This window comes from Panthera onca, chromosome C1 (assembly GCF_046562875.1).
Source record: "Panthera onca isolate mPanOnc1 chromosome C1, mPanOnc1 haplotype 2, whole genome shotgun sequence".
Taxonomy (NCBI): Eukaryota; Metazoa; Chordata; class Mammalia; order Carnivora; family Felidae; genus Panthera; species Panthera onca.
Genome location: NC_138346.1, coordinates 3,366,012 through 3,392,930, shown reverse-complemented (window position 1 = coordinate 3,392,930; position 26,919 = coordinate 3,366,012). Strand labels below are relative to the sequence as shown.

The 26,919-nt window shown below is 54.8% G+C and overlaps 1 protein-coding gene across 2 annotated transcripts in view; it reads left to right on the top strand.

Moving 5' to 3' along the window:
• RAMP1 (receptor activity modifying protein 1) overlaps window positions 1-26,919 on the top strand; it is a 54,806-nt gene extending 27,887 nt beyond the window's left edge. Inside the window, exons 3-4 of one of the 2 annotated variants that reach the window (XM_078450683.2) lie at window positions 25,479-25,551; window positions 26,294-26,919. In XM_078450683.2, the coding sequence (XP_078306809.2) occupies window positions 25,479-25,551; window positions 26,294-26,512 (292 nt within the window). In that variant the 3' untranslated portion in view covers window positions 26,513-26,919. Of the gene's footprint in view, window positions 1-19,760; window positions 20,534-25,478; window positions 25,552-26,293 lie in introns of those variants that run through there. The other variant, XM_078450684.2, reaches the window with a different exon arrangement.

Below are 26,919 nucleotides of genomic sequence, written 5' to 3'. Positions count from 1 at the left end.
GCGACGCTCAGACCACTGTGGGGGCCTCCGGGGAGCTGTGGCACCAGGCGGCAGCCCTCCTTCTCCGGGCAGATTTTGAGGACAACCTCCCCCAGGGCTCACAGGACTTCAGCCCTGGACGCTTATGCACAGGATGCCCCCGTGGCTCCCACTCTGGGAAAGGTGCCTCTTAGGTCTGAGTTCCCTCTTCTCCCAGCTAAAAAACGGAGGACTCACTTTCTTAAAAACACACCCCTTTTGGGGCACCTGGGTGGCAGTCAGTGGAGCCTCTGACTTTGGCTCAGGTCAAGATCTCACAGTTCGAGATCAGTTCACCATGATCTTCCAGGTCGAGATCTCACAGATCTCACAAACTCCGTATCGGGCTCACTGCTGTCAATGCGAGCCTGCTTTAGATCTCTCTCTCTCTCCCTCTCTCTCTCTCTCTCTCTCTCTGCCCCTCCCCTGCTCTCTCTCTGTCTCTCTCAAAAGTAAATATTTTTTAATGGTTTTTTTTCACGTATTTTTGTCAAAGAGAGAGACAGAGCATGAGCAGGGGAGGGGCAGAAACAGAGAGGGAGACGCAGAATCTGAAACAGGCTCCAGGCTCTGAACTGTCAGCACAGAGCCCGACACGGGGCTCAAACTCACAAACCGTGAGATCATGGCCTGAACCGAAGTCGGACGCTCAACCGACTGAGCCACCCAGGCACCCCAAAAACAAATGAACATTTAAAAAAAAAATGGGACGCCTGGGTGGCTCAGTCAGTTGAGCGTCCGACTTCAGCTCAGGTCATGATCTCATGATTCGTGAGTTTGAGCCCTGCGTCGGGCTCTGTGCTGATGGCTCAGATCCTGGAGCCTGCTTCGGATTCTGTGTCTCCCTCTCTCTTTCTGCCCCACCCCCGCTCACACTCTGTCCCTCTCTCTCAAAAATAAATAAACATTTAAAAAAAATTTTTAATAAAAAAAAAAAGAAAGAAAGAAACACTCTTTTTGAGTAGCAAGAGAAGGTGAGTGTACCCTCACTGCCCGGGCCAGGTGGACGTGGCCTCGCTTAGTGGCCAGAAGGCCAAGTTAACACGCCCTGGTGTTCCCACCCCAAGTCTGTTGAGCCTTTACCAGGTCTTTGCGATCTTTAATGATGCGGCTGTGAGAGCTTTGGTACATACGGCCTTCTGTTTTGAACTAACTTAAGAATTCTTGCAAATGGACTTACGTGCCGTGGACGTTCTGTGGTTCTCATAGGTTTTGCCCCGTTGCCCTTTGAAGGAATTGTACTCCTTTCTATTACCAGCCGCATATGAAGGCGTTTCCTCACATTCTCATGAGCCCTGAGTTTGCACAGATTTTCTGTTGGCAGGTGTACGTGAGATTTCCTCTTGTCCCATTTGCCCGCCTTTGGCCGTTGGGAAGGCAAAGTGATTCTTCTAGAGTTGTTTTGCAATTTGTTTTTTCTCAGGTGCAGATCCTCTGACCATAATCTTTGCTACTTACCTTTTGAGTCATTGGGAGTCTTTTAAGTCTGATTTTGCAAACTCTCGAACATGGTAGAGGTCAGCTGTGTGTCATTTTTGTCCTAATCATCTTTTCTTCAAGTTTCGCTTGTGTTTATTTTGGTGACGCTTGTCTCCTGTGTTTGATTTAGTTATGCAGTTCACGTGTGTGCCCTCGCTCGCTCCCCAGAGGTCTGGAATTCAGGCACAGTCCTGTCTGTTGCAGAAATTCAATTGTCGCAATTCCAAGGGAGTCACATGGCCACAGTATTATGATCTGTTTCTGTTTAGTCGTTATGTGTTTTGAAATAACATTTATCTTCTTAAACACGCTAAGTAGTTACATTAAGACATGAATAAAATTTACTTCCTCCCTACCTCGATTAGGCTAACATAATTTGTTAAATAATGTTGCCTACCTCCATAGTTTGGTTATGCTTGATTTAATACTTAGTATGTTCTTGTGTGCATTAGAGTAATTTCAGTTAATTTTTTACAAAAAATTTTAATGCTTATTTTTAAGAGAGAGAGAGAGAGAGACTGAATGGGGGAGGGGCGGGGGGGGGGGGGGGGACACAGAATCCGAAGCAGGCTCCAGGCTCTGATCTGTCAGCACAGAGCCGGACGTGGGGCTCAAACTCACGAATGGTGAGATCATGACCTGAGCTGGTCCGACACTTAACCGACTGAGCCACCCAGGCGCCCCTCAGTTAATTTTTATGTATGTCTTGGGGCCATCCACCCCCCTTCGATCGCCATGGCCCTACAATATTTTCTACAATTTAGAAGACCTCATTCTCTCTTTGTGTGTTCATTCTCGTTGTATTTCACATTACCTTCTGCTTTCTTTGATGCGTTCTCTGCCTATTTTTCCAAGAGAACTAAAGAACCATTTTGCCAGATTCCGTAAGAAGTCACATTGAGGTTCTAGGTGAGATGGCCAGGCACCAGCCAGACAGCTAGGGAGGTGCTATCTGTCTGCAGGAATCCTGCCCATGAGGAGCGTCTCGGGGGCCCTGTGTCCTGAAGAACACGGCAGCAGGCCTAGTCAGACTGTTCGCTACCTTCCTGTGCCGTCTTTTAAATTTTTTTTTTAATGTTTATTTATTTTTGAGACAGAGAGAGACAGAGTGCAAGCGGGGGAGGGGCAGAGAGAGAGGGAGACACAGAATCAGAAGCAGGCTCCAGGCTCCAAGCTGTCAGCACAGGGCCCGATGTGGGGCTCGAATTCGCGAACCGCGAGATCATGACCTGAGCCGAAGTCGGACACTTAACCGACAGAGACACCCAGGTGCCCCGGCTCACTTCTTTTTTAACGTTTATTTATTTATTTTGAGAGAGAGGGAAAGAGCTGGGGGAGGTGCAGAGAGAGAGAAGGAGAGAGAATCCCAAGCAGGCTCCACAGTGTCAGCACGGAGCCCGATGCAGGGCTCGAACTCACAGACGGTGAGATCATGACCTGAGCTGAAACCAAGAGTCAGATACTTAACCGACTGAGCCACCCAGGGGCCCCGAGAAAGCCCGCTTTTTTTGTGTCCATTATTATAGGTCTTTAGAAAACAGACTATGTCTTGCATTGAAATGTCTTTTAAAAATGTTTGGCTTTCACTTTTATCATTTGCTTTCCCCTCTTTTTACCTTTTCAGAAAAATATTTGCTTCTTTCGCGAGGTAGAGTTTAGATGCTGACGACATCATTTTTTCTCACCCCCCCCCTTTTTTTTTAACATAATAAAGGCATTTAAGACCATGTTGTTTCTCCCTCGGGACCTTCTTCACCACTTTCTGCAGGTTTTGAGATGTCTGTTTTCTCGTTGTATTTTCTTACCACACAGTTATTGTCTTTCTTGACTTCCTCCTTCAGTTTTTTCTTTAGGCAGGTGTATTTTAATTCTCAAATGTTGCATTTCCATTTGGTTCTTAAGCTCTTCTTCTCTTGATAGAGTGATAGCACACAGAGTGAATAGTTTCTACTTTGTGTTTTTGTTGAGATTTTCTCTCAGATCTCTCCCACTAAGACCTTCTGTAAACACACCACCAAAACTTGAAAATGAAAACGTTCTGTTCTTTCTATTTCATCCCCCCCCCCCCAAGCAGTGATTAATGCTGCACTGTCGTGCTATGCAGCTTCTTTACAGGTTTCTGAACTTTAAAAAAAATTTAATGTTTGTTTTTGAGAGACAGAGCGTGAGTGGGGGAGGGGCAGAGAGAGAGAGGGAGACACAGAATCCGAAGCAGGCTCCAGGCTCTGAGCTGTCAGCACAGAACCCGACGCGGGGCTTGAACCTGCGAACTGCGAGATCATGACCTGAGCCGAAGTCGGTCACTTAACCAACTGAGCCACCCAGGTGCCCCTCTGAACTTTTTTTTATGTTTACTTGTTTATTTTTGGGGGTGGGGGGGTGGAAGAGGCAGAGAGAGAGAGAGAGAGAGAATCCCAAGCAGGCTCCATGTTGACAGTGCAGAGCGTATCTCGGGTCTTGAACTCACGAACCACGAGATCATGACCTGAGTGGAGCTCAAGAGTGGGATGCTTAACCGACTGAGCCACCCAGGCGCCCCTGAACTTTTTGCATATGATAATGCAGTAGTGGATTCTTCAATCCTAATCGTGTCGGCATTGTTTCCATTTCGCTTTTCTGGAAGGCTTTTATGCATATCTTTCGCTCTAATTTCATAGCATTTAGACTCCACGTTATCCTGCTGCTGCCATCGACTGTGAAACACCGTTACAGTTCTAGGCACACGTGATAGTTTTTGCTCTACGTTATCCTTTGCCTCGTGTTAGCACAGAAGCACTGGTCTGTCAGCTCCTCGAACTTTGTCGTTCTGTGTGACTTACGTCTCTTGCCAACAGCTTACTGCTGGATGTTACGTTTTCATATAACATAGAGTTATATATGTTATATAAACTCTATAGAGTTTCATATAACAGAGCGACAAGCCTTGTACCAGAGAAAACGACATCGTATTTGTCCTTTCTGTTCGATCTTCAGGCACGCCGTTTTTTGTCTTGATTTTTTACATTTCCACCCTGATTTCTTTTTTCTTCGTATGGTTAGAACATAATGTCTCTTCTTTTCTCTTTCAAGTGAGGTTGACGACTGGAAAACTCTTTTTCACTCAACCAGCCATGAAATGAAACACAGATCCTCTGATAACGTGTCGCTTTTCTTACCGTGTCAGACCACGTGCTTTGGCCTTCCCTTGGTGAAGGGACCAGAATCCCTGGGTTTTGGGCCTCCTCAAATTTCGCTTTGTGTCTGTCTCTCTCTCTCTCTCTCTCTCTCTCTTCTTTGATTTGAACTAATGTTCTAAGACCCGGTTTTTCGGGGCACCTGGGTGGCTCAGTTGGTTAGGCACCTGACTTCTGCTCAGGTCATGATCTCGTGGTTCATGAGTTCGAGCCCTGCATCAGGCTGTCTGCTGTCAGTGTAGAGCCCATTGGATCCTCTGTCCCCAGCTGTCTTCACCTCCCCTGCTTATGCCCTCTCTCTCCCTCTCTCTCTCTCTCTCTCTCCCTCCTTCTCTCTCTCTCTCTCCCTCCTTCTCTCTCTCTCTCTCTCCCTCCCTCTCTCTCTCCCTTAAAAATAAACATTTAAAAAAATAGTAAAATAAAACCTGCTTTTTCCTTCCTATCCTCTATTTTGCTTTTATTTTTTACACTGCGTTGTTCTGACTTTTGTCGGTAATAACACTGGTCTGAGAGGTCTTGGTTACTGACATCTGCAAATAGCCTGTTAATTCAAACACGTCTTACTATTTTTAACCACTCGTTCCCTTTCACGTGTGTCTTTTAAATTCAGGCGACTATGTGAAGCAAACCCTAGAAATAAAGCCTTATGAGTAATCCATTCCCGGGAGTGAAACATTTCTACGGAGCTTTCTTTCTACATGAGTGACAGCTTGGCGGGGGGATAGATCTGTGATGAGCAGCCTTGTTTTCTGAAGCTCGCATAGCTTTTGTTCTGTTGTCTCTGGGTTTTTATTATGTGGTCAGAGAAGGCAGAGGGATTTTTACTGATTTGTTAAGTGTGGCCTCTTCCTTCCAGAGTGCCTGCTTGCAGGTGGCTGGACCCAGGGACCGGGAGGGGGCAGGGGGGCGTGGGGCGGGCAGGATGTGGACCCACGGCCCCTGGAATTAGGGACCGCCCTCGGGGAGGCTCTGGGAAGCTTTCCAGACATACCCTCAGACCCTGGGCAGCCAAGACCCCCAGGGGCACAGGCTGACGGGCAGTTTCTTTGGGTGCAGGCCGGGGGAATGTCAAAGACCCCCTCCAGAAAGCCAGGTGGGGTGCAGGTCCTGTGACATTTATTTCTCTGTGTTCCTGTCCTCCTGGGGTTCTGGGCTGCTCCACGGTCCGAGTATGTCTCCCAGGGTGATTTTGAATCACAGAGAAGCACCTGTGTGGACAGCCCTGCCCTGCCCCCTACAGTGGGTGTCGCCCTGAGCTGCGACCTCCGACCTCCGTAGGATGGGGGCAGCAGGGGTGCGGATGGCGGAGCCTCCTAGATGAGGCAGCAAGTGGGTAGGGCGTGTGGGTGGGGGTGAGCCCGCTGCAGGGGCCCCTGTGGGGAGGGCAGAGCAGGGTCCCTGGGGAGTCCAGTGGCATCAGGGGGACAGAGTCTCTTGGGCAGGACAGGCAGAGAGCAGCGGGACCAGGGTGGGCTGCACAGAAGAGCCCTTCCCTCCAGTGGCCCGCGTGGCTTCACAGGGATAATGGCCCCAGGGTTTCGTGTCCAAATATAGCGTCCCGGCTGTCCGCCTAATCCTGGGACTCGGACACGCACACACCCACCTCCCAGCAAGGGTGCGAGCGGCAGCCTCACCTTCCTAGACCTGGTGTCTGCACGGGGGTCCCCGGTCTCACCAGGGGCCACAGCTCAGTGACCAGCCACAGCTCCCTAGTTCTCAGACGCCTGTCGGATCTTACAACTACAGCTATCTCTCTGAGCTGCCGGCCCCAGGAGCCCGGTTCCTGCCCCAGCCTGTTCTCCGAGGAGGCCAGTGCCCTCGCCCGCCCCGTGAGCCCTGTCCGCGGGGAGCCTGCCCTGGCAGCCCCCGGGGCGCTGCGTCTGGTGCCAGAGCCGTCTGCACGCGGAGCCAGGAATGGATTTAGAAACCTCTGCCTGCTCCTGGCTTGAGCAGAGGCACCGGGAGCTGCCGGGCACGGAGCCACAGAACAGGAGCGGAGGAGGGAGGCTGAGGAGGCAGGCCCCGGGTGGAGACGGGGTGGCCAGGACGCCTCCTCCCCAAAAGGGGCTTCTGGGGGCGAGCAGGGGAGACAGCTCCCTACATGGAGGAGCCAGGCAGACGTGGGTCAGACCCCCGGGCCACCTCCCTCACTGCCACCTCGGGTCACCCACGCGGGTCACCTCGGCGGCGCCCTGTCTTTAAGGAGAGGATAGGAACGCCGGCTTCTAAAGCTGCTTCTCGGATGGGATGACATACATGGGATGTATGTCCTAGTCCCTCCTGTCCCTTGCGGAGCAGAGAGCCCAGCCATCAGCAGTCCCGTGTGGAGTGTTGCCCTCGGCTCTGGGGGACATGTGGGCGTCCACCCACACCTAAGAGGGTCCCCGTTCTGCATGCCCACGGCTCCCTGGATGGCTCCCGTGTGGCCTCCTGAGTTGCAGGGTGCCCATCGCCCAGGGAGACGAGACTGTCCCCGGGGCCCAGCAGCACGTGCTCCCGGCAGGGGCCCATGGCCCCTTGTGCACAGGCTGACCAGCCCGGCCACAGCAGGACAGCTGGAGAGGAAGTGCCCGCCCCCCCCCCCCCCCGTGCGTCTCTGCAGCCCTGGGTCCCCAGCGCCCCGTCTCCCAACACGGTACCTGCAGCCCCCACAGGCCCGCTCCTAGAGCCGCGGGCGCTTCTCTGCAGGCCGGTGAGTAGCTAGTGCTCAGTGTGCAGACCCAGCAGAGGGAATGTTGGAGCCGTGCTGCGGCCTGACTGGTGCCAAGCTCAGGAAACGGGGGCTCGGTCGAGAGCTGCCTGGTGTGGGGCGAAGCTCTGTCTGCCGACACTGGTGTCCCCTCAACCGACAGCAGTCGCCTTAACTGGTGACGACCCCCCTCCATGGGTCTAGGGGAGCGGGGGGCCCTCGTGTGCGTCGCCTCCCTGGTCTCCAGCTCAGCCCTGGGGCCGTCTTCCCAGATGCAGATGGCACCGCTCAGGGACACCACGTCTCCTGCCTGAGGACTCACCGCGGCCTGGCGCGTGGCATCCTTCACGGGGCACCTGGCGGGGGTGGAGCCTGAAGGGAGCCGAGCCCCACACCCGCCTGGAGGAAGGGGTGCCCCTCCCCATTCCACACATGGCCCCACGTGGCCCACACACGTTGCTTCCAGGTGGCCTCAACCAGCCTGGATACAAAGCTGCGGAATCTTCTCAGGGAGTCTCCCGCTGCTCCCCCAAAGTGAGCCTCTGGGTTCCAGGTCCAAGGGTGGGCTGTGGGGCTGGCACGGGGACACAGGGCTCTGCACGTATGGACCATGGGCCTGTGCTCATGAGACCTTGTGTTTGGGGACCTTGGGCCCAGCTGCAGACCCTGTGTCCAGGCAGGCATCCCCAGAGGCCCCCAGGGCTCCTCTGTCCCACTTAGGACCGCCCAGGGTGGCCCAGGCGGGAAGGGGCAGCACCCTCCTCTCCCTCCTGGCCCAGATTTGAGGAACCGGGGCTCCGGGTGGGGCCCGGTGAGGGCTGCAGAGTTGCAGGCACATCAGCCTTGGGCACTGAGCCCTGCTGTGCGCCCACACGGGGGACAGGGTTCCACAGGGAGCCGAGAGGAGCTGCCCTGCCCTCCTGAGGTCACAGGCCAGTGGGGACACAGAGAGCAGGCAGCTGCAAGGGGCTAAAGAGGGAGGGAGCATCACGAGACCCAGAGGACTCAGCCGGGGCAGGGACCCCAAAAGTGCCAGGCCCGAGTCCTGGGTTTGAGGAAATACAAGTCCATAGGCAGGGGGCCAGGGACCCCAGACAGAGGGGGTTTCCGGACGGCAGCCGTGGACCTCCCCTGCCAGGCTGCTGTAGAAGCAGGCTGCTGAAAGAAGCCCTCTCCTCTCTAGAAGGGGAGCCATGAAATGCTCTCCCGCCGGGGGGGGGGGGGGGGGGGGGTCGTGGAGCAGGTCATTCCTAAGGGGGACTGGAGAAGCAGACAGAAACAAGGTGTGAGAGGGGACAGGTCTAGGCTCCCAAGGCTGAGGGTGCAGGACGCAATGGGGGGGGCGGGGGGGGGGTCACTTCCAGAGGAAACGCCCTCAGGGCCTTGTCTGTGCAGCAGCTTCCCAGGCCAACGCCCCAGAACTGACGTGAAATGCCCCCAGAAGCCTGTCTTTCGCTTCCCCATCGTGGGGTGTCTCGGGGGAGGGGAGAGCCAGGCTTCAGGCCAGGAGAAGAGAAGCCCAGAGCCCAGCGGGGTGGGAAGGCGGAGCGGTGGCCAGAGGAAGCCACAGAGGGCTGTCCCGTGTCTTGTTTTCCACAGCCCAAGAGCGGCGGGGTCCTTCCAGACACCCCCCCCCCCCCGAGCCCCATCTGCTGACGCACGCCCTGGATGGGCCGCGGGTATTTCTGGAAAACTGTTGCCTCGTAGCCAGCAGAGAAAACCCCGGCCGGTTTCCATGTGTCCCCCTCTTCCCTGGAACCCTCCTGAGGCTCTTTGTTCTCTGCTCAGTCCTGTTCTTTCTTTCCTGAGAAAATGGCATCTGTCCACCTGGCTCAGCCAGTGCCCGCTGGTCAGGGGGGTTCGGTTTAGCCAGGGAGCTGGCATCAGAGATGTGACGTGGGATTTCCCTCCACCGTTCAGCGGGCTTTCCTGGGCAGCCTGTCGAGGCGTTTGCGTGCTGTGTGGACCGGAGCGTTGCTGCAAACCTCACAGCGTGGGCACGCGGCGTGCTGTGAGTCTCGGGCAGTGATGGCACTGCCGGTCCCCTGTGCCCCCTAGGGTGATGCGTTTGCCAACATGGGCGGGGTCCCTGTTCTACTAAGGAGTTACACTGTCGTAGGAGCCTCGGAAAAATTCATCTCAAGGTACGCATTTGCGTGCAACGGTAGCCGCTAACGTCAAAGCCTTCTGTGTCCGAGCACCCTGGCGGGTCAGCCCTGGGCCAGCAGGGAGGCACGACTTCTAGCGCTTGGCCTCGTTGGTCTGGCCTGGTTCGCTCGGATCTGTCTGAGCTAACTGGCCGAGGGAGGGCTCGATGGTCTAGCATCCACCTTCCCGCCTCCGGCTGCAAACCCCAGGCGTGTGGAGTGAGTTCCAGGGGCTCCGTTGACTCAGCAACCCCCCCACCACCCCCACCCCCAGCCCAGCACACGTTCCCAGGCCGGTGCCAGTGAGATGTTTTAAATCAGTGACCAAGACGTCCTTCTGCGTCCCCACAGCGGCAAGAAAAACAAAAGATGCCCCGTCCTGTGCTTCCTGCAGGCCGGAAGGCCGGCCTCCCAGCTGGCTCGTATGTGGGTCTGCGGGAAAAGTACAGCACGAGGACTTGCTTAGCCACCGCCAAGGCCGCTGGCCCCTCCTGTCCGTGGTCGGAGGCCCCTTGTAGAGACGAGCTGGCCTGGCATCCTCACTCCACGCCTGGCGCAGCCTAGGGCAGGCCGGGTCACCGCGTGGCTTTCTGTCACCAGAGGAAGTGGCCCCAGCCCCTCCCTGCTTCGGAAAGGCTCCACGTGACTTCGAAGTCTTGGGTGGGGGCCCCCAACACGAAAGGCGGAAACCACAAGGGAGAAGACAGGCCTGACCAGTTAAGAATGAAGGAAAGGATTCCTGCCTGTGATGAAAACGCCCCTAGGGTTCCAATCATACGATGTGTGCCCTCGGTTTGGGGAGGTTTTTATCACCTTGAGAAAAGAACCTGTCTGTCAAGGTTTACAAGGTGGTTTCTTTTTCATCAGAAGCGAATGTTGAGTCTTATCAAATGCCTTCTCAGCTTGTATTGGAACGGTCGCGTGTCCCTCGGACACGTTGAAGTGTGATTTTATGCTAAGTTTGAAGCATTCCCGAAATGAACGTGGCCTTAAGGTGCTCTGTAGGACTGGCTTAAATCTGCAAACGTCCTCGGTCGTACTTTTGTGTCATTGATAAGTGAACGTAGAGGACATCTGTGGCTCCAGGGCACGTGGGCAGGCCGTCTTAAGAGGGCTGGGATCAGGATTTGCTAACCCTGTAAAAGAACGGGGGAACTCAGCGTCCGCCTCTGTGATCTCGAGAATTTGAAAGAATTACCTGAGTCCAGCACCTTTTGTGGAAGTAATTCTCTAATAACATTTTTCATTCCTCTTCTCAGACTTTCTATCTTTTAGGTCTCTGTTTGGTCATTTGTAGTTTCCCAGAAAGCATGCCAACTCAAGGATTTCCCAAACTTTAACATACATTTTTTTGTATGTTACTCTCCTATACTTTGGGTAATCTCCTTCCGGTGGTTTTGTACATTGATGTTTTCTCTCTTTTTTTTTTTTTTTTTTCAGACTATATTATCCAGAGATATGTCTGGTTTCATTGTTTTCTAAAGAATCAGCTATTGAACTTACGTATTCGTTTTACTTCTTAAAATATCACTAAATATTACTTTTTAACAATTATGAGTGCATTTGAATTATTTGCCCTTTGGAAAGTTTTATTTTGTTGTTCTTTTAAAAAATGTCTTGGGCGCCTGGGTGGCTCAGTCGGTTCAGCGTCCCACTTCGGCTCAGGTCATGATGTCACGGTTTGTGGGTTCGAGCGCTGCGTCGGGCTCTGTGCTGACAGCTCCGAGCCTGGAGCCTGCTTCCGATTCTGTGTCTCCCTCTGTCTCTCCTTCTTCCCTGTTCATGCTCTCTCTCCCTCTCTCTCAAAAATAAATAAATGTTAAAATAGTAATAATAATAAAATGAAATTTAAAAATGCCTTGATTTGGAGACTTCACGTATTTTCATATCATTTTGTGTAGTAATAAGATAGTTTACAACAGTGGATTTTTCTCATAATTCAGTTTTGCCTCCATCCCCTTAATTTTTACACATAGCACGCCATTGTTTTCTTAATAGTCTCTGATCGAATTAAGTTCTTGTTTGACTTCAATGTTATATGCATGCCCTTTCATTTCTAGAGACTTTGGGGTTTTTTTTTAATTTATCCTTTTCTTACTAATTTCTAGTTTTTAATATTGTAGTCAAAGAATACTGACTTAGAGTTTCCACTTGGGGAATTTGTTGTTTTTCTTTGCTGCCTAAATTGAGTCCGTGGACTTGAAAAGCTTGTTGACTGTAGACTAGAAACTTCACATGCAGTCCCTGAGTCAGGCTTCTTCACTTGGCACTGGTTTTAATTTGCTTAGTAGCCCCGAAAGGGGTGTTGAGGTCCCTAGCGTAGGGGTGCCTGGGTGGCTCAGTCGATTGAGCAACCAACTTCAGTTCAGGTCATGATCTCACGGCCTGTGAGTTCGAGCCCCACGTTGGGCTCTGTGCTGACAGCTCAGAGCCTGGAGCCTGGAGCCTGCTTCGGATTCTGTGTCTCCTTCTCTCTCTGCCCCTCCCCACTCGTGCTCTGTCTCTCGGTCTCTCTCTCAAAAACTAGGGGTGCCTGGGTGGCTCAGCTGGTTAAGCGTCCAACTTGGGCTCGGGTCATGATGTCACAGTTCGTGAGTTCGAGCCCTGTGTCGGGCTCTGTGCTGACAGCTCGGAGCCCGGACCCTGCTTTGGATTCTGTGTCTCCCTCTCTCTCTCCCTGCCCCTCCCATGCTCATGCTCCGTCTCTGTCTCAGAAATAAATAAACACTAAAAGTATATTTAAAAAAAAAAAAGTCCCCAACGTGAAGGCGTGGTTGACTCCGGCTTGTGCCGCCGGCACCTGTAAGTGATCTGTATACTGTGGGGCTCTCATACCGCTGTCTCCGTGTGAATGTCTCTGTGCTGGGCTGTGCCATGGGCACCCCTCCTGCTGGCCTCCTGTTCCATACCCTCTCTTCCTTCAGCTTTGGCTCCCCTTTGCCCCTGAGGTGACTCTGTCAACAGGGTAAGCGGGATTTGGTCTTCTTCTTACACTGTCCCCCTCCCCCCATGGTGCTTGCAGGCTAGTTGTTGAGACCAAGAGCGAGTGAATCATCATGTGAATTAAAGTACAAGGACAAAGTAAGACATCTATGAAGGAAACCCCACTTTACCAGGAAGCCGAATGAGGTTGAAGCATCAAAAAAAGGCCTTTTTGAGGAAGTGACATTCAAAGGAGGAGCAGCGTTGGCCTGGTGAAGATGGGGTTAAGAGCCTTCCGAGGAGAAAGAGCAGCATGTGCAAAGATCCTGAGGCAGAAGCACCAGCCAGTGTAGCTGGCCTGTGGCCGGTGAGAAGGAGAGGACATGGCTGAGGGTGGGGGCTACGTGAAGGCTTTTGAATTCAGCACAAGGAAGGTGCAAAGATGCGGATAGTAGGCTGGAGGTCAGGAGGAGGGCAGGGGTGAGACAGCCAATCATGGACTGAGCGCAGGGGTGCAGAGGAGAGGAGAAGAGGGAGGGATTTGATGGCTGCCCCTGACCAAGCTGGGTGGAGTTCGAGAAGGGGTGCAGAGAGGCCAAGGCCTCTGGCCCGAATTGTGAAGGAAGGTGGACGCTGGTGTTAGCAAGGTGGGTCACAATAACCCACCGAGGCAAGTCACTTCTGCCTACTCCTGGACACAGTGACAGGGCCACAGGAGGGCAGGGACACCCCTGGAGGAGGTGGGGAGAAGTCCATGACAACTCAGGGGCTGGGCAAGGGCTCCCAGGGGCTGGGAGCTGGAGCTGGGGGCACGGGCAACCTGGAAGCCAGGTGTGGTGACGGCTGGATGTGGACGGGACCCAGCTTCCGATGGGGGTGGGAGGGTCACAGCAAGGAGTCTGCGGAGTGTGGACGCCCCTCCCTCCGACCAGGGAGGTGGGGAGGACCGGGGAGCCTCTCCGGGCGGGCGAGGTCGCTCCAGGCGATGGAGGGGAAGCCTCAGGAGCCCGGATGGGGGGTCCTGGGGGATGTGACTGCACGGGAGGAGCTGACAGGCGGGAGAAGCGTCCCCAGGGGAGGAGACCACAGAGGGGAGGTCCCCGGGAGGGGCGCCATCTAGTGGCCTTGCCCTTCCTGCAGGGGTCCTGCTGGAACTGGAGGGGCCTGGAGGTGGCTGGTGGGGTGGGGTTAGGCACCCAGGGCTGCGAGCCTGAAGGGGGAGGTGCAGAGAGCGGGGAGGCTTTTAGAAGCCGGTTCTTTCCTGGCAGTCCCGTTGTTGGCTGTTTTCCATGATTAGAAATTCGCCGTGAACATCTTCTTAGATTACTTTTGTCTACATTTTATGTTATTAATTTCAGATAATTCCCAGAAAAGAAATACTGGGCCAAAGGGCATCCACACTTGTGAGGTTATTGGCGCATATCGCTGAATCGCTTTTCGGGAAAATGTTTACCGGTTTGTCTTCTGTTAGCAATGACACAAGGACCTGCGTCATCTCACGGTACCTTCCCCAGCGCCAAGCGTTATTTTTAAATTTGGACATTCGCTTCTTTGTTTTTCTTTCTTTCTTTTTTTTAATTTTTTTTTAAATTTTTTTAACGTTGGTTTATTTTTGAGACAGAGAGAGACAGAGCATGAACGGGGGAAGGGCAGAGAGAGAGGGACACAGAATCGGAAGCAGGCTCCAGGCTCTGAGCCATCAGCCCAGAGCCCGACGCGGGGCTCGTACTCACGGACCGCGCGATCGTGACCTGAGCTGAAGTCAAACGCTTAACCGACTGAGCCACCCAGGCGCCCCTTTTTAAATTTTTTTTAATGTTTATTTATTTTTGAGAGAGAGAGACAGAGCGTGAGCAGGGGAGGAGCAGAGAGAGAGGGAGAGACAGGATCCGAAGCAGGCTCCAGGCTCTGAGACGCGGGCTTGAATTCACAGACCACGGGATCATGACCCGAGCCGAAGTTGGACGCTAAACCGACTAAGGCACCCAGGCGCCCCTCTTTGTTTTCCTTAAGAGTGGGGTTAAACTTTTTCTGGGCTGTGTATTAGTCATTTGTATTTCCAGAAGGGCTGTTTAGCCGAAAGCGTCATGGGTATGGCTCTGGGTCTCACACCCACCTGCCCGCCTCGCCAGCTATCCGAGAGCCTCCCCGCCGTGTCATCAAGCATTTTGACAGGCCCGTTGGGCCAGCGCGGGCAGTCACATTCACCCCCAGCTGCTGCTCCCCACGGCAGGTGCATGGGGCTGCGGGAACCCACGGTGGGGGGGGGGGGAGGGGCGCGTGGTCCCGGGTGGATGGGTGAAGCCATTGACGCGGATAAAGTGAACCTAAGTCCAAAAGTGGTTCCTCCTTGGATTTTGGATGCTTAGACTCAGGTGGCCTGGTCTGCTTTTGTTCAGGTTTGTAGAACGAGAAGTGACTACTTTATAAGCCACACGCCAGTTGTTCAGAAGGAAGGGATAAGGTAACATCCACTTATTGAGCGCCTGCTGTATGTGGGGCCCTTGACCTCATTTCACTTGATCTGCCCAGTAACCCTGCCAAGTGGTGTCTTCACCACTTGCATATAAGGAGGCCAGGGCTCGCCCAGATAGGGGGAAGGCGATCCCAGGATTACTCGGGATAGGCGGCGGGGCTGGGATTTGAATCCAGGTTTTGGGGTGCCAGGGCCCCAGCTCAGGTACTCCACATCAGGACCAGTCAGGGCTACCTGGGGGACACCAGCGACCACAATGTCCCCAGAGCAGACACCTTGCCTGGGGCAGGAGTGGGCATCAGCCTTCTTGCCAGCGAGGAAACAATCATAAGTCTTGGTGCCGGGAGCCTTGACTTGGGACCCAGACATATCGGAAACTCCCACCATCGTGTTCAGGAACGTTCCAAGCAAAGTTTGCTTAAAGGCCCAGAATAGAAAGTCCTTGCCCCCCCCCCCCCCCACACACACACAGGATAACTGTTTGGTTATGTGAGGACTGAAAATAGAGGGTTAAGGCAAGAATATTTTTCATGATTATTTTGGGCCCTTCAGTCAGTACTGTGTTCTTCTGAAGAGAAGAATGTCTACACTCTGAGGGGAATTCTCTTATCACCCCCTTGCTGACAGGGCTCCAAATATTTATTGAAAGTTTCAGCTGTCACTTCTGTATAAATAAACAGGATGTGGACGGCTGACTGCATGTTGGAGATATTTTTAGACGGCGGTGGCTTTGCAAAGTGGAAGATAACATTTCAAGGAGAAAGTGCCGGATCCCAGAATAGCCCACCCCGGGCGCTCGGCCTCCGCGTGGCCTCCGCGTGGGGTCTGTAGGGTCTCATCTCCTGGGTCAGGGGCTCCTCCCTCTCCTGGTTGGGGTGGCAATACCTCTTCCTGGGGGCGTCCCCGCTCCTCCCCCAGGCACAGAGGAGGGGGGGCAACGTTTAGGACGGCGTGTCTGTCCTGCCGAACCCCAGAAACTGCTGGCGGGCTTGGTGGGTCTGAGGCAGGGGAGAAGACGGGTCGTCCAGACCCGTGCTTGTGACGCGTGTCCCCGTAGCTCATTGACACCCAGCTCAGAAGGCTGGACTTTGGGCTTTCACAACACCTGCCACGTTCAGCCCTTACTGTGGGCCAGGCACCTGATACGTGCTGATTCATTTCTTCTCACCGTGAGACCCAGCCTGTCGTGACTTCCTGTGGCTCTCTCCACTTCTGTTTTGACTTGAAACACGAGTCCTTGTTCGCCTGGGAAGACCGCACACCCCGTCGGGCACGGGTCCCACACACGCCAGCTGCTGCCGCCTCGGCCCGCTCTGTCCCTCCTGGGGCCCCACCCTCCCAGCCCCCCCCCCCCGACACCCCACGCGGACCGAAGAGGGCCCGCGGTCCCAGTGCACTCAGGGCAGTGACTCAGCGATTTGGAGACCACATAACAGGCGCTGCGGTGGAGGGGCACTTGGCTGCTGGACGCACCCCAGCCTTTCCCAGCATCGATTGGATTTCTAGCTCAAAAGTCAGAACGTTCCAGAAAAGGATCTTTAAACATCTTCATTTTGACTGTATCCGTTTACTTCATCTGTTATACTCCTCTGAATGAAAAAATAACATTTCCGGGGCGCCTGGGGGGCTCCGTCAGTTGAACGTCTGACTTCGGCTCAGGTCGTGATCTCGCGGTCTGCAAGTTCGAGCCCCGCGTCAGGCTCTGTGCTGACAGCTCGGAGCCTGGAGCCTGCTTCGGATTCTGTGGCTTCCTCTCTCTGCCCCTTCCCTGCTAATTCTCTCTCTCTCTCTCTCTCTCTCTCTAAGTATAAATAAACATTAAAAAATTAAAAAAAAAAAAAAGAAAGAAAAACTAACATTTCTTAAAGCACAGACCTTCTAGCAATGAATTCTCTCTCAGCTTCTTTTTGTTTCTGAGAAAGTCTTTATTGGCAACTTCATGTGTGAAAGCTACTTTTGCTGGGTATGGGACTCTGGACAGACGGGGCTATGTTCCCCACCGTTAGTCACCCCATTGTCCCTGGCCTGCACAGTCTCTTGTAAAATGTCTGCTGAGACCCTGCCATTGCTTCGTTGTAAGTGTCTTTTTTCTCTGACAGACTCTAGGATTTTTTTTCTTGGAAGTTTTTTTCTTTATGTTTGGTTTTCAGATGATTGTTTGACCGATGGGTCTATGTGGTTCTTTAGTTGCTATTGCTGTTTTCTTTTCTGCCCTGTTTGAGGTTCTCTGACCTTCTTGGATTTGCAGACCGATATCTCCCTGTTCTGGGAAACTTTTCAGCCATTATCTCTTCAAATACTTTTTCCGCCCCATTCCTTCTCCTCCTCCTGGGGACTCAGATTACAAGTTGGACTTGATATAACGTTGGTAGTGTTTTTAACTCGCCACAGGGATGCTCTGTTTTTTTCTTTCTGTGTTTCGGTTTGGGGAATTCCTACTGACCTGCCTTCACGCTCACTCACTCATTCCTCAGATGCCGGACCTGCTGATGAGCCCATCAAGGGAATTCTCTCTGATACCGGGTTCATTTTATTTCTAGCATTTCTCTCTAGCTTTCTTACAGCTTCGCATCTCTGCTACAAGGCTCTGTGGGTGTAGATTATCTGCTTTCCCACCTAGACCCCTTGTCGTGATCATCTCCTCGAAGTCCCTGCATAATAGTTTCAACATCTAGGTCATCAATGAGTCTGATTCTGTTGATTGTTTTCTCTCTTGGCAACGCGTTGCTTGGGTTTTGTTGCTTCTGAGTGAAAAATTCATAACTTCGTATCTGAATATGGAACATTCGTGGAGAGAACATCAGAGACGGAGGCGACTAGTGTTCATCTCTGGCAGTGGGTCACCCTCTCCCGCCAGGCTGTTGGTGTGGGGTTGGAGTCCATCCTGTCAGGAACCGAGCTGGGTCTGGGGTTTGTGGCCGCCGTGGTCACTTTCAGAGCACCACAGGCCTCCGTACCTGTAGCAATGGCTGCCACCACCTTGCGGTCCCAGTGGGGGCTGGTGAATCTTCCTCAGGGCGGTGTCCCACCCTGCACGCCTGAGCCGGTCTCTCTCCACCTTGTCCAGGTAGCAGACAGTTGCTGCTTGCTGTTCTATGCTGGGGACAGAACCTCAGCTCAGACAGGCCACACGCCTTCGGGCCGCTCCCCGTGGTGGCCCAACTCTGCCCTGGGTCCGTGGGATCTTGGCTGGGAGATTCCTGCCCCTCTGTTTGGTATCATGCAGGATCCCAGGCCTGCTCTCCCAAGGGGGAAGAGTCTTTCCCCTTCCTCTGTCAGCCCTAGTGCGTCTCTCCTGTGCCCTGGCACCGACAGGCTGTGCCGTCCCTCCCTCGGCCGCTGAGGGCGTTTGCTCCGCAGGAGGGGAGGGTCTGGGAAAGCGGGAAGGGCTGTGGTCTGTTCCTCGCCATCAGCCACTCTTCCTGCAGGGGTCACAGGCTGTCGATTCTTACATGAGAAGTATTCAAGAAACATGCAGTGTTTGTGCCTGGCCCCAAGGGACAGCCAGTCCCCTGCCTGCCACTAACCTTTCTCACGAGCACCCGCTGGAGCTTCGTGGGAAAAAGTGGGGAGTCACAAAACCACCGGGGTGTCTGGGGCCCCGGGAATTCCAGACTGACCTTCTAGGCTTAGTTGGTCTTTGCAGTCTGTCAGTAGTGGGTTTCTTCTCATGTCTGTTGTTCCCGTGCTCTGCCCCAGGCGGGACGGTCCTTGAAACAAGTTACTTCGTTGGTTTGTGGTCTCTACTCTCTGACGGACTCCAGAAAACATAGGGTTTTGTGGTTTCTTTGGCTTTTGTCGTTGTTGTTGTTTTGGGATTTTTTTGTCTGTTTGTTTTACAACTTTCTACCTGCTAAGTAGAAGCAGAAGGGACTCATCTTCTGGAAACTGCATTTTAATATCCCCCGATTTCAATCTTCATTTATTAAAAAGTAATTTACTTGGGGTGCCTGGGTGGCTCAGCTGGTTAAGCATCCGACTCTTGGTTTCAGCTCAGGTCACGATCTCACAGTTTGTGGGATTCAGCCCCACGTCGAGCTCTATGCTAACAGTGCAGAGCCTGCTTGGGATGCTCTCTCTTTCTCTCTCTGTCAAAAAAAGTAATAGACAAAATTTTTTAAACGGTTAAAATAGCAAAAAAAAAAAAAAAAAAAAAAAAAACCCACAACAAAACAAAAAACAAAAAAAAAAACCCAAACAAGCAAACATGATTTCTATTTTACCACAATAAAAAAAGGACCAAACAGCCGACTCACGCCTGCCACGTTCCAAGTACCCTTCTAGGCACTGGGACTGCAGAGGTGAACAAAACAGACCAGATCCCTGTCCTCAGCATTTCCACCCAATGAATAAAATTAAGATGTGGCTCTGCACCATGAAAGGTGATGAACGCTCCGGGAGGCTCCAGCAGGAGGGGGGCAGGGGGGTGCTGGGAGACCAGGCCGGGTGGGGAGCCCTGCCTTCCAGGCTGGGTGGCCTGCCTGGGGGAGGAGGGGACAGCGAGGTGCTGGAGAGGCGGATTGGTGCCCTGACAGGTTCTTGAGCCAGGCCGCGGTCGGAACGCGCCTGACTGGCCCCCCTCGTAGGCTGCCCCGCCAGGTGCGTCCCGGTCCCTGGAATCCCAGAATCGAGGAGGGACGTCCCCGAGCCCCAGCCCGCCTTCCAGGGCGTGGGCGCCTGCAGGACATCCGGGAGCCCCCACAGGACCTTCCAGGGCCTTCCTCTCCTGGAGCCCGGCCGGGCGAGGACCCCCGGGGCTGCTCGGCGCCGGGGGGCATGGGGCGAAGAGCCCCGGCCGGGTCCTGCCTCGGGCCTCTGCCCGCGCGGGGGCTAATGAGCGGCTTTTCCACCCGCAGGACCTACAAAGTGCTCACTGACTGCACCAGGCACGTGGCGGACCAGCTGGGCTGCTTCTGGCCGAATGCGGCCGTGGACAGGTTCTTTGTGGCCGTCCACCGGCACTACTTCAGGAACTGCCCCGTCTCCGGCAGGGCCGTGCGGGACCCGCCCCGAAGCATCCTCTGCCCCTTCATCGCGGTGCCCATCCTGGTGACCCTGCTTGTGACGGCGCTGGTGGTCTGGAGGAGCAAGCGCCCGGAGGGCGTCGTGTAGGCCTGCGGTCGCGGGGGGGGGGGTGGGGCGGGGGCGACAGGTGAGAGCTTCGGGCACCCTGATGGCAGAGTAGGCCCCAGATCCCTTGTGTTGTCCCCCAGGAAGAGCTAACAGGATTTCGGAATGGCCGTGGCGCAGGCGTTAACCTGAGAGCCCCCTGGCTGGAGTTCGAAGCCACCCAGGTGGGGACCCCAGATGCCAGGAGGGAGGGAGCCTAATTGTCATGATTTCCGGGGAGGGTTCCGACCTCTGTCTCCTGACGTTCCAACCTCCCGCCGAACTGGGGATAAGTGGCTTGTGATTCAAAGGATGTCCTCAAGGGGGCGCCCGGTGCTCAGTCCGACTTCAGGTCACGATCTCGCGGTTCCTGAGTTCGAGCCCCGCGTCGGGCTCTGTGCTGACAGCTCGGAGCCTGGAGCCTGCTTCGGATTCTGTGTCTCCCGCTCTCTGACCCTGCCCCGCTCCTGCTCTGGCTCTCTCTTGTCTCTCAAAAATAAATATTTTAAAAAATGAAAAAGGATGTCCTCGAATTTGGGGAGCGTCGTTATTTCGGGGTATGGACCACTGAGAGTAGAAAGGTGGAAGGAACACTAACCCCTTCGGATTCCCCTTCTTCGGTCACAGGGACCTTTGTGGGGATGATGGTGCCGAGGCACTGTGTGCCCTGAAGATGCTCCCGTGGGCCCCTGAGGCCCCCGCCCCACCCCCACCCCAACCGCTGGCTCAGAGGACGGCTGTTCGCAGACAGGAGGAGGCCGGGTGTGTTCAGTTTTTGCTGAGGCCCCTCCTCAGAGATGCCTCCTCAGGCCCAGATACCCACTTGCATTCTGCGCCCCGGGGCTCTACTGGCCATTACAACCCAGTGCGCCCCTCCAGGCGGCTGCTGCTTTTCCGTTCACAGTTGCTTACAGCCCCATTCCCGAAGGTTCTGAATGCCCGCAGGGAGCTTCCACAGTGTTCCTCCCTGATGTCTTCTGAGTTCAGACCTCTGAGTTCAGACCGATGGGATGTCACGCCCATCACCCCCAGACTCTGCCTCTCCCTCTGCCCTGCTGGCCAGCCTGCCCTTACACAGGGGCCCAACGCCATTACCTTCTGGAATATTCAGCATTAGCATACCACAGGCACACGGGGTGACCCACCCCCCCACTCAGCTGAGCAGACCCGACCCTCGGCAGCCCCCTCGGGTAACTCAGACTCCCCCAGCCTCTTCCTGGGCACCTGCTGGCCCTGCAAAGGTGCTCCCATCATGGGCAGGCCCCCGGCCTGCAGAGGCGTCACAGACGGGTTCCCTGATGGGGCTTCTCTCGCTTCTGCGCTGAACCACGGGCGCCCTGGCTACAGCGTGGTCGTGCCTTACAGGAAAGAAGCCCAGGCGGTCCTAACGGCAGGGCGATCGCCTCAAGAACCAACAGGGACCCCGGGGTCCACACCCCAGGGCCTCGGGGAGGGGCTGGTCAGGCTGCAGTGTTCGGTCCTCGTTTCCTCCGCCTTCACGGGTCAGAGACTTGGGGCCATGAGAGCTGGAAGGAAACGGGCAATTGTCTCTATGCATCCCTGGGTTCTCCCCGAGGACGCTGTGGCACGAGTGGTTACGGTTCAGGACCCAGGAAAGGAAGCAGGGGGGGGGGGGGGGGAGAGAGCTTGGGGCCGAGGGCCCAGGCTTCCGTGGGTCTCGGCCACGGGCGCCGTCTCAGGAGCGGAAGGTGGCCGGGAGTGGGAGTTGTGGGCTGGAGTCTGTCTTCATAAACGTCGTCCCCGAGAGCAAAGGTGACACGGGCCGCGGGGAAGAGGGCAGCCCCCGGCCCGACCTCGCTGGTCTTTCCTCCCGTAATTGGTTATACGTGCACCTGCCGAAGGTGCCGGCTTGGCTGGCCCACGGGGCCTGCTCCCTCCAGTGCTGCTTCCGGGGTCATTTTCAATGAAGCCCTCTCGTCCGAGGTCATACCCCTGGCGGCAGGGACCCGGGCCCCCAGCTCCCAGGCAGCCCCATCATCCGCAAGCCCCTACAGGTGGTCGGGGCCCCATGGAGCCCCAGGGCTCCACCGGGGCTGAGTGAAGAATCCTTCCAGAATCAGCTTTAGGGCTGCGGCATCTTCATTTTTTTTTTTTTTTTTTCCCCAACGTTTTTTATTTATTTTTGGGACAGAGAGAGACAGAGCATGAACGGGGGAGGGGCAGAGAGAGAGGGAGACACAGAATCGGAAACAGGCTCCAGGCTCCGAGCCATCAGCCCAGAGCCTGACGCGGGGCTCGAACTCACGGACCGCGAGATCGTGACCTGGCTGAAGTCGGACGCTTAACCGACTGCGCCACCCAGGCGCCCCAGGCCGCGGCATCTTCAAGACAAGGCCCTCCCTTGTTCCCAAGCGCTTGGCCAGCCTGAGGCGTGCGTGGGGTATGGTGTGTGGCGTGGGCGGGTGTGGCTGTGCCGGGTGCGTGGGCTCCCAAACATGGCTACCCTCAGACAGGAGTCACTCCAGTCTTACGTCGCGTCGCTGAAGAGTCGCACCTGGTTCTGCTGCACGCGGCCCGGTGTCGCGGTGGGGGGGGGGGGGTCGGGGGGGTTGCATTTTCGTGGAGATGCTGCCTCGCGCCTTCTCCAGGCGGGTGCTCGCTTGTGCTGTACCAGTGGCCACAGGTCAGTAAGACTTTTCAGTTTGGATCGAGAAAAGTAACCTTTCACGGGACAGCAGGCCACTTGTTCACGTCTCAACGTGAGGCCCCTCGTGACCGTTGTCACATTCAAAGGAAGCAGACTGAGGGGCGCCCGGGTGGCTCAGTCGGTTAAGCGTCCAGCTCTTGATCTCGGCTCAGGTCCTGATCTCACGGTTTGTGAGTTCGAGGCCCCCGTCGGGCTCTGGGCCGCTGGTGTGGAGCCTGCTTGGGATTCTGTCTCTCCTCTCTGCCCCTCCCCTGCTGGTGCGCGCTCTCTCTCTCTCTCAAAGTAAGTAAATATTTTTTCTAATAAAAAACTTTAAAAAGGAAAGAGACTAGAGAGAGTTGGTCTCTGAAAGTCAGAGGTTGGTGTTTTGTGGGAGACTGTTTTCAGAGCGCTTCAATCTAACAGATCTACTCTGAAAGGTTTCACCAAGTGTGCTCAAGTTCAGGATGTGGGAGGTTCTGGAAAAACGACGGTACGCCTATTTTAAAACTTCGAAAAGCGTGTTTCCTGGCATCATAGCCGTGAAGAGACAATTACCCTGAAACTTGACAGAAAAGGCCGAGCTCGGCCGAGCTCGAAGCGAACCACCTTCCTCCCTGTCCCCCGACGCCCCACCGCTCCGTGCCTCAATGTCCTCATCCATGAAATGGGGATGATGGCAACATCTCCCGCCAGGGGTACTGGGGTAACTCAGGGAGGCGTCTTAGTCCGGGTTTTCCAAGTTGCCAGGACGGGAGTTCGGGTGCAGGCGGTCGTGGTGTCGCCAGGGAGGGAAGCCTGGTAAGGAAGGTCGAGGTGGCGCAAGGCCGTGGGGGTCCCTGTGCCAGCGTGGCTGACAGGAGTCCTATCACACCTCGCGCTAAGGCCGCACTGGGTCTCAGAGCAGTCGGTGGGGCCCGGCAGTTGCCATTATGAAAATACTCTACAGACAGTGCAAACGCTAAACAGCGTTACTACTTTAAAATTACCCCACTTGGGGCGCCTGCGGGGCTCCGTGGGTTAAACGGCTGACTTCAGCTCAGGTCACGATCCCCCGGTTCATGGGTTCGAGCCCCTCATCAGGCTCCATGCTATCAGAGCCTGCGTGGGATTCTCTCTCTTCCCCTTCCCTCACTCACTCTCTCTCTGTCTCAAAATAAATAAAAGTTTAAAAAAAATGAAATAAAATTAAATGACCCCAGCTAATGGAAGAGAACAGAATGACAGTTTTTATTTGGGGAGGGGGGTTATGAAACGTGTATTAAAGTGCACAAAAATTGCGTTTGGACTTTAGAGACAATTTTTTTTTCTAGTTTTTTTTTGTTGTTTTATTGTTGCGAGAACGTTTAACGTAAGGTCTACCCTCTTAGCACATTTTTAAGAGTACGATTCAGTACCGTGGGCCGTAGGCAGCAGGGTTCTGGAGCGGATCAGCTGCCTCACTGAGACCTTATGCCCATGGGTTAGCGACCTCCCTTCCCCACACCCTGCTACCCAGAGCCTGGCAACCACCATTCCACCCTCTGCTTCTATGAATTTATTCTAGAGAGCTCGTGTAGGCGGATTCCCGCGGTATTTGTCTTTCTGTGACTGGCTTGTTTCATTTAGCATACTGTCTTCAGGGTTCATGCATGCTGCCTCGTGGTGCAGAATGTCCTCCGTTTTTAAAAAGCAAATAACGTGGGGCACCTGGGTGGCTCAGTCGGTTAAGCGTCTGACTTCGGCTCAGATCATGGTCTCGCGGTTTGTGAGTTTGAGCCCCACATCGGGCTCTGGGCTGACAGCTCGGAGCCTGGAGCTGCTTCAGATTCTGTGTCTCCCTCTCTCTCTGGCCCTTCCCCTCTCGAGCTCTGTCTCTCTCTCTCTCTCAAAAATAAACAAACATTAAAAAAAAATTTTTTTAAATAAGGCGAATAATGTTCCATCGTATGTGTATATCACACGTTATCTTTATATCCACTGATGGATGTTTCTGTTGTTTGCGTATCTTCGCCATTGCGGATAATTTTTAAATGTTTAGGTTTGACTTTGGAGTGCGTGTTTGTAAGTACATTTGAGTATGTAGGTGCACCTGATCTGGAAGTTTCCTTCGGGCGAAATAGGTCTGCAGTGAAGGAACCGGAGAGCGCATTCAGGTGTCCAGCTTCGTGGTCGGGTCACCATGGTCAGCAGGTGAGGCCGGGCTCGGCTGGGACGGAGGCACAGCTCTACCCGGCCGGGGCACTTTGCGTCCGCCCAGTCTGCGTTCATGGCCAAGTGTTCGCACATCACAAGGCGGAGGCCAAAAAACCAAATGCCAGCAGCTGGGTGCTAACTTTGAATGACTAAAGGCAGAATTTTTCTATTGTTAGTATGATTGAAACTTTGTTATAACTAAATAAAACAAAAGACTTTCCTATTCGTTTCTTGGGGCAAAAGAACAGATTGCCACTAACCAGACGGCTTAAACCACAGAATTTATTCTCTCGGTGTTCTGACATGGAGGGGCTGGCAGGCCCGCGCTCTGTCTGAGGGCTCTGGGGGAGGCTCCTTCCTGCCCCTTCCAGCCTCTGCTCTTCCTGGGTGGTCCTTGGCCTTAGCTTGTGGCTGTACATGCCATCAGCGGCCTTTTCGCTGCGCGTCTCTGTTTTTCCTTACAAGGAGGCCGGTCATGTTAGATTGTGCCTACTTGAACCCAGTATGACCTGGTTTTAATTGAACTAATATCTGCAAAGAGCAGGAACTGGGGGGGGGGGGGGGGGCGGGGAGACACCGTTCAGTCCAGTACACTCAGCAAACTCAGGAGCTGGGTGGCCCCTCGGTTCTCCCCTTTGCACAGGCCACTGCGGGGACAACTTTGGGAACTGCTCATAACCTGCCACGAAAGCTGTTTCCAGAGCCCAGCCAGTCAGGTGAGAGGACCGGGCCAGCTGTCCCAGGAGTTCCTGAGAACACACGTTGTTCCCAAAGCCAGGGTGCGGGCCGTTGTTCCCACAGGGGAGCCCCCCCCCCGCCCCCGCCACCACCGCAGCCCTGTCCTGCCGCCCCCACCCACCCTGGTCCCCCGAGGCCAGGCTCTCAGCCTGTCCTGTCCCACATCCGGGCTGTGAGCGCCCCTCCAAGGGTTACCGATGAGGCAGTTGACATTTAAAGGAAAAGGAGTGTCTGAAATGCCTTGGGAGCTGTTCCTGGAACCGTCCAAAGAGGGGGGGTCGGGGGGCGTCTGAGCAGGCGCCCTTGCAGAAGGTCGCCTGCCAAGGTCACGTCGATTGACGCCAGATGCTCCGGGGCTGGTTGGCTGAGGAGCAGTGGCGCTCCTGGGCTCCCCCCTCACCCCACCTCCCACCCCCGTCTGCAGAAGTCCACGGTTGGGGGGGGGGAGCTGCAGACCCCCCCACCGAGGGCCCTGCTCAGGCCCAGGGATGCCAGCCACAGGCCAGGCCCTGCGCTCTCCCTCTGCCGGCCTGTGCTCCGCCCTTTGTCAGCTCCTTCCCGGGACCACCTGGACGGTACAAAGGGGCAGGGGTAGACTGCAGCCCAGTCACCAGTGACCATCCTCCCTGTGTTCTCATCGGAGTGTCCAGCCCAGCAGGAGGGCCCGGGGGACCGGGAGGCCGGTCGGAGCGGCCACCCTTCTTCACTCTTCTCCCACAGCCCAGGGCGGGGAAGCGCACAGAGAGAGCCTGCGCACGGCCACACGGCCGGAGAGGGGACCAGTCAGATCCCAGCCAGCCCGCGCCTGCTCTCGGTGCATCCGGTGGCCTTCCCGTACCACGCGGCGTCCCAGCAATCGTGATACGGCAGCTGGGTCCCGACTGCAGTGTTGTTACTGTTTCGGTGAGTCGCGTCATACGACCTTCCCCTGTTCGATAGGGGCCTGGGGAATGCGTTGACACGCTCACCCCACACGCTCACTTCTCACCCACACTCACGTGCACACTTGCACACATGCACGTGCACATTCACACGCTCGCCCCAAACTCCCCCCCACGCTCACTCACGCGCAATCGCACACTCACCCACACACCACCCACGCTCACCCATATTTTCACACTCACTCCCACCCACCCCGCTCCCACTAAGCTGGCTGGGGAAGGTGACAACAGCTTTACTTCGAGAAGTCAGATGGACTCGTTTTATTTGGGTCCTGAGCCGAAGAAACGGTCCCTTCTCCAGAGCTTTGTCGTGGAAATCCTTTAGAAGAAAAAATTGGTTGGAAGTCAAACTCAAAAAAAAAAAAAATCACAAAAAACAAAACAAAACGAAAAATAAAAGAAGAA